The sequence below is a fragment of the Physella acuta genome, unplaced genomic scaffold (genome assembly GCF_028476545.2).
Source record: "Physella acuta isolate Inbredline_101_S28 unplaced genomic scaffold, ASM2847654v3 ptg001768l, whole genome shotgun sequence".
NCBI lineage: Eukaryota > Metazoa > Mollusca > Gastropoda > Physidae > Physella > Physella acuta.
Genome location: NW_026733278.1, coordinates 279,035 through 287,465, shown reverse-complemented (window position 1 = coordinate 287,465; position 8,431 = coordinate 279,035). Strand labels below are relative to the sequence as shown.

General features: G+C 31.6%; 1 protein-coding gene across 1 annotated transcript; it reads left to right on the top strand.

The window, feature by feature from the left end:
- Positions 1 to 4,365: 4,365 nt before the first annotated feature.
- LOC131930409 (toll-like receptor 4) lies at positions 4,366 to 6,537 on the top strand. Its single transcript, XM_059286875.1, has 2 exons — positions 4,366 to 4,991; positions 6,139 to 6,537. The coding sequence occupies exons 1-2, from the start codon at positions 4,395 to 4,397 to the stop codon at positions 6,535 to 6,537; spliced, it is 996 nt and encodes a 331-aa protein (XP_059142858.1). The 5' UTR covers positions 4,366 to 4,394.
- Positions 6,538 to 8,431: the final 1,894 nt, after the last annotated feature.

The window sequence follows — 8,431 nt, the reverse complement described above, 5'->3', positions numbered from 1 at the left end:
CGAGCATTTAAAAACGTACAACAGCTTATGTTAAACTCATTATGGGAAACAAGATCATTAAAGTTGATATACATTGAACAAATAATGCGTTCGCTAGTTGAAACTGAAATAAATGTTTTGGACATTTCTGGAAACTCAATTGTGAACGCTGAATCTGGTTTTATTAATATTCCTCCAAAGTTAGAAGAGCTACATGCTAGTCTTAACCGGATTGAGGTTGATATATTATTAAATAAATTAATATACTCGCCTGAAAATTCTCTAAAAATGCTAGACTTACAAAATAATGAAATATCAAGACATATGTCTCTGTAAGTAATGCATTAAAAAAAACTACATAGTCATGAATAAAAGGATAAATAATTCGATGCATCCATCCACCAATAAATCCACCCATTTATGCAACTTTTCATCCATGCCTCGTTGCATCCATCCATCCATCCATCCATTAATGCATCAATACATATTTGCATCCAAGCAACCATGCATCCATGCTTCCATGCATCTATGCAACCATCCATGCATCTGCGCATCCGTCCATCCATCCAGCATACATACATACATACATACATACATACATACATACATACATACATACATACATACATACATACATACATACATACATACATACATACATACATACATACATACATGCATGCATGCATACATACATACATACATACATACATACATACATACATACATGCATGCATGCATGCATGCATGCATGCATGCATGCATGCATACATACATACATACATACATACATACATACATACATACATACATACATACATACATACATACATTTTACATACATACATACATACATACATACATACATACATACATACATACATACATACATACATACATACATACATACATACATACATACATACATACATACATACATTACATACATACATACATACATACATACATACATACATACATACATACATACATACATACATACATACATACATACATACATACATACATACATACATACATACATACATACATACATACATACATACATACATACATACATACATACATACATACATACATACATACATACATACATACATACATACATACATACATACATACATACATACATACATACATACATACATACATACATACATACATACATACATACATACATACATACATACATACATACATACATACATACATACATACATACATACATACATACATACATACATACATACATACATACATACATACATACATACATACATACATACATACATACATACATACATACATACATACATACATACATACATACATACATACATACATACATACATACATACATACATACATACATACATACATACATACATACATACATACATACATACATACATACATACATACATACATACATACATACATACATACATACATACATACATACATACATACATACATACATACATACATACATACATACATACATACATACATACATACATACATACATACATACATACATACATACATACATACATACATACATACATACATACATACATACATACATACATACATACATACATACATACATACATACATACATACATACATACATACATACATACATACATACATACATACATACATACATACATACATACATACATACATACATACATACATACATACATACATACATACATACATACATACATACATACATACATACATACATACATACATACATACATACATACATACATACATACATACATACATACATACATACATACATACATACATACATACATACATACATACATACATACATACATACATACATACATACATACATACATACATACATACATACATACATACATACATACATACACACACACATACACACACACACACACACACACACACACACACACACACACACACACACACACACACCACACACACACACACACACACACACACACACACACACACACACACACACACACACACACACACACACACACACATACATACATACATACATACATACATACATACATACATACATACATACATACATACATACATACATACATACATACATACATGCATACATACATACATACATACATACATACATACATACATACATACATGCATGCATGCATGCATGCATGCATACATACATACATACATACATACATACATACATACATACATACATACATACATACATACATACATACATACATACATACATACATACATACATACATACATACATACATACATACATACATACATACATACATACATACATACATACATACATACATACATACATACATACATACATACATACATACATACATACATACATACATACATACATACATACATACATACATACATACATACATACATACATACATACATACATACATACATACATACATACATACATACATACATACATACATACATACATACATACATACATACATACATACATACATACATACATACATACATACATACATACATACATACATACATACATACATACATACATACATACATACATACATACATACATACATACATACATACATACATACATACATACATACATACATACATACATACATACATACATACATACATACATACATACATACATACATACATACATACATACATACATACATACATACATACATACATACATACATACATACATACATACATACATACATACATACATACATACATACATACATACATACATACATACATACATACATACATACATACATACATACACACACACACACACACACACACACACACACACACACACACACACACACACACACACACACACACACACACACACACACACACACACACACACACACACACACACACATACATACATACATACATACATACATACATACATACATACATACATACATACATACATACATACATACATACATACATACATACATACATACATACATACATACATACATACATACATACATACATACATACATACATACATACATACATACATACATACATACATACATACATACATACATACATACATACATACATACATACATACATACATACATACATACATACATACATACATACATACATACATACATACATACATACATACATACATACATACATACATACATACATACATACATACATACATACATACATACATACATACATACATACATACATACATACATACATACATACATACATACATACATACATACATACATACATACATACATACATACATACATACATACATACATACATACATACATACATACATACATACATACATACATACATACATACATACATACATACATACATACATACATACATACATACATACATACATACATACATACATACATACATACATACATACATACATACATACATACATACATACATACATACATACATACATACATACATACATACATACATACATACATACATACATACATACATACATACATACATACATACATACATACATACATACATACATACATACATACATACATACATACATACATACATACATACATACATACATACATACATACATACATACATACATACATACATACATACATACATACATACATACATACATACATACATACATACATACATACATACATACATACATACATACATACATACATACATACATACATACATACATACATACATACATACATACATACATACATACATACATACATACATACATACATACATACATACATACATACATACATACATACATACATACATACATACATACATACATACATACATACATACATACATACATACATACATACATACATACATACATACATACATACATACATACATACATACATACATACATACATACATACATACATACAGACAGACATACATACATACATACATACATACATACATACATACATACATACATACATACATACATACATACATACATACATACATACATACATACATACAATGTTTAATTCTAATGCGTTCTGTTTTGCTTTTTAACTTTCAGTTCCTACCTTAATAAATTACAAGACACGGAAAATCATTTTCTCAAGACTGGAAACGGATTATCTAATTTAGAAAGGTTGTATCTGGGGGAAATATCATCTGACTATGGAAATAGATATCTGAATGGCCTGAACAACCTGACATTTTTATATTTATCAGGCTCCAAATCGTATTGTTATGGTTTTTTAAGCAACAGGAGCCGTATGACAAACTTTCCATTGCTTCAAGAAATTGAAATGGAGAACTGCTACATTGAGGACATACCAGTTGAATTTAAATTTCCCAAAAGTCTTAAAAACATCAATTTAAGCAACAATAAGATAAACTATATTCGACCTTCGAGTACTAGACAAACTAATTTAACCTACCTTAATTTGTCATTTAATAAGTTTACTGGTCTTTCAGATGAAATGTGCAAAGAATTAAAAAGGTTAAAATCTGCCAATCCAAGATTTGTTGTAAATTTCAAAGGCAATGATTTTTATTTTATATGCACAAATCTTAGGATTCTGAGTTTGCTAGCGAAGAGCCCACACATCTTCGTTGACTTAAAAGATATAAAATTTACAACAGAATCACATTTAGTTTTACGCTACAATGAAATGGTTGCACAACTTCCAAGACTGACACAAAATTGTCTGATCAAAGAAAACTTCAGTTTTGTGTTGACGACATTTTTCACCCATCTCCTGTGTTTGCTTGTTCTGGCCGTGTTTTTCCATTACCGCTGGAAGCTGAGGTACCTCTACTTTATTGGTCAACGGCGGCTGCACATCGGTGGACGTTTGGTAAACTACAACCCACAGGTTGATGTTTTCATCACCTATGATGAGGTAAAAAAAACAGAATAAACAATCTTTTTGCACAATAACTAGTATCATAAAAAGAGTCTTTAAAAAATCTGCAATAATAATGTTCATCAATAAATTATAGCATTTTAATTAGTACATATAAAAAAGTGAATATGCTCAGTAAAAAAATACTAAATTCCTGGTTTTTTGACATAATGGGTTTGTTGCACTTTCTGACACTTCGTTCATTTTTGTATTAAGAAAATAATAACTTTAATGAGAAAAAATAACTTTGAATGTTTAAAATACCTTTTTATGACACTATTGTTTAAAAAATAATCAATTTTTCCCAATCTTACTAGCTCTTGACGAAAAGTTTTAAATCCGTCATCATATTGCATTTAGCATCATTTGAAAGCTGCATTTTTCATGTATTTTATAATCTTAATTTCCATAATCTCGAAAACACCCAAAGCTTTCAATCGGCTTTGCAGTTTACACATATATGGTATTTTTGTGACCTACCTTTCGTTACTTTTGGCTGTTTATCTCATTCCCCGGTTTTAACACAAAAAAACAATGCCCACAATACTTTCAGTATTATTGTTCTTCATGCGACAATACAACTTTTGTCAGGAGGAAATTGTGATAGCTTTCTTAGAAAAAAGTAAATGGTAAAAAATATGCAAATTTTAAAACTTTTGAATACTAAAAATGGTACGATTTTTAGACCTTGTAAAATTCTTACTAGAAGTTATTTCAAAAAGTTGCCGTGAGAAAAGATTTACTATATACTGAAATATAAGCAGTTCAAATTTGATTGTTATAAGTGCATACATAAAAAATACTTTAGCATTTTTAAAAGTAAATAAAAATTCAAAATGGCGGAGCTTTTTGGGGTTTCCATGTTATCTAAAATTGTTTTCAACCCTTTTTTCGCTGTTTAATACTTACTTTTATGTGCCAAACATGGTTAAAGTATTCAAAAGGCTTTAGATCTTAACTTGTAAAAAAACAGAAAAAAAAACAGAGCATATCCCCTTAAATAAAAATATAAATAGGCTAAATTCTATTGAAAATTATTTCTTTTATTTATTTCTTTTATTTATTTCGATTATTTTGTTTGCAGTTGAGTATTGCTAGCTTCAGCATCGAAATTATACTAAATTATAATTTGTGTTGTGAACAGGGTGAACCGAGAGTACGCCGGATCCTTAAAAATATTATCCTGCCATTCTTGAGAGAAAAGAACATCTCTTACATTTTAGGAGAAGTGGACTTTCCAGGTGGGGACATGGTGTCACACATCAGTGGAGCTATAACTGGCGCAAGAAAAACGCTGGTCTTGTTGTCTGAAGATCTTTTCTTTGATCACTACCGAGAGTATGAGATGAACCTGGCCATCATGCGAGAGTTCAATGTACGAGGTCAGGTTATCGTTCCTGTCTTTGTTGAGAGGGTCGACTTGAATACATACCCACCTGAAGTAGAAACTTATTTAAGGAATCAGCTGCACAGGTGTCTGGTCTTCAGAAATAACCAAACTTTCTGGACACTTCTGCAACATGCTATTAGAAACGATAAGTAGTTTGATATTTTCAACCTAGTCAGGTGTCTTTATATTTAAAACTATATATTGCTATATATTTTTCAATGTATAGTTTTAGCAAACTAGTTTTAAAATTATTAAATTTACAATTTTGTTAACAGTAAATTCTTCTTCTTCTTCTTCGTTCTTAATTATTAGTGTTGAAGGGGGTCGAGATTTATCTGCCAGTGGGTTTGAACTCGAGAATTTGTTCGAATTTATCAACCATGAGCTTTTTGCCGACTCGACCACGCCTCCAACACAATTAAGCGTTACGTGTCAACTGGTTATGCGCCATTGAGGCCATTGACTCCGATTTCAGCCTGCTTTTCTTTTTGGATTTGCTTCCATAGCCTTTGTCCAACCAAGAACAAACTACAAGGCAGCAGTTGTTTAATTTTGGAGTTGTGTCTCCTAGAAGAGTGGCTGTCCCCAGCTAACGAGCCTCATCTGCCCGAGGGTTCGAACTCGAGACTTTTCGGTTTATCAACCATGAGCTTTTTGCCAACTCGACCACGCCTCCAACACAATTAAGCGTTACGTGTCAACTGGTTATGCGCCATTGAGGCCATTGACTCCGATTTCAGCCTGCTTTTCTTTTTGGATTTGCTTCCACGAGCCGACCCGCTGAGTATCATACGCCGTTATTTAGTTGTTTTATTTTCTACTTTTCAGTAATTCATAATTTGTGAATTCGACAGTACCAATGCTGCCACTGAAAATATTTGCTTTAAAACATTAACCCCTCCCCCCTTTCCCTCAACCGCTAACCTACACCCTCCCCCCCCCCCCCGTGAAAGCAGCCTCCTCTTAGTTACCTCCTGTAAGTTTAAAATCGCTTCAAACTAAATTATCTGCCCCTAATAGCCGTCACCAAACCCGTCTCTATGATTGTAAAATGTAAACAGCGTGAACACAGCTCACCAGGCCATGTGAGGGGGTGGGGGTGGTAGCGATAGAGAGGAAGAGAGGGGACTGTAAGGCGCGCTTGCAGCTTGTTTTCTAGCGGCAAGCAGAAGAGAATTATATATATAGATAGCCTTTGTCCAACCAAGAACAAACTAACTACAAAGCAGCAGTTGTTTAATTTTGGAGTTGTGTCTCCTAGAAGAGTGGCTGTCCCCAGCTAACGAGCCTCATCTGCCCGAGGGTTCGAACTCGAGACTTTTCGGTTTAGCAACCATGAGCTTTACCGACTCGACCACGCCGAACCCTTAACAGTAAATAATTAAAGAGTGTAAGTGTAACCATATCTACCCAATTAAATGTTACCAGTGGTACGGTTTATTCAGATTAAACAAATCAGTAGACCAAAATTGTCAGGAACATTGCTTTTAATTTCAAAGTCCGCTCCGAATTAAAATATGATAACCCATATCTTTTTTTTCTCTTCACTTTTGATATACCAGTCTGTTTGTAATTTCGTTTGCTTTCTGCTTATTTTCTCTGTTGATGTTATGTCGATTATTTTCTTTATTCAAACATATTTTTCCCCTCTAATATCTCTTTTATTTGTGTGCTGTTTGTTCGACAATTTATGCTTTTAAGAATTATATTTTTTATTAAATTTTTGTCTGTAAAGTTATTGGAATGTCTTTTTGCTCTTTTTGGATATATGTTTTACTTAGATAATTAATTTCTCAGCTTTAATTATGCAAGATTTTAGAATGGGTGCTTCACAAATCAACTAATTTCGCTCAGTATGCCTCTACATTCCCTTTTCTCCCATTTATGGGATACAACTGTTAGTTTACGTGAATATACCAACATGGAGCAGATCGTGACCCATGTCAATATATCCCATCTGTTAGAATTTCTTCTAACCAGTTCAATACGAAAGAAAAAAGTGATTTAAATAATCACAATAAATAAATGAATGATAAATATTGATAAT

Excerpts from the sequence above, each read along its gene's own strand:
- LOC131930409 (XM_059286875.1), top strand. The coding sequence starts at position 4,395 with ATGGAGAACTGCTACATTGAGGACATACCAGTTGAATTTAAATTTCCC. Across the intron at positions 4,992-6,138 it reads TTTTCATCACCTATGATGAG|GGTGAACCGAGAGTACGCCG; the intron begins GTAAAAAAAACA and ends TGTTGTGAACAG.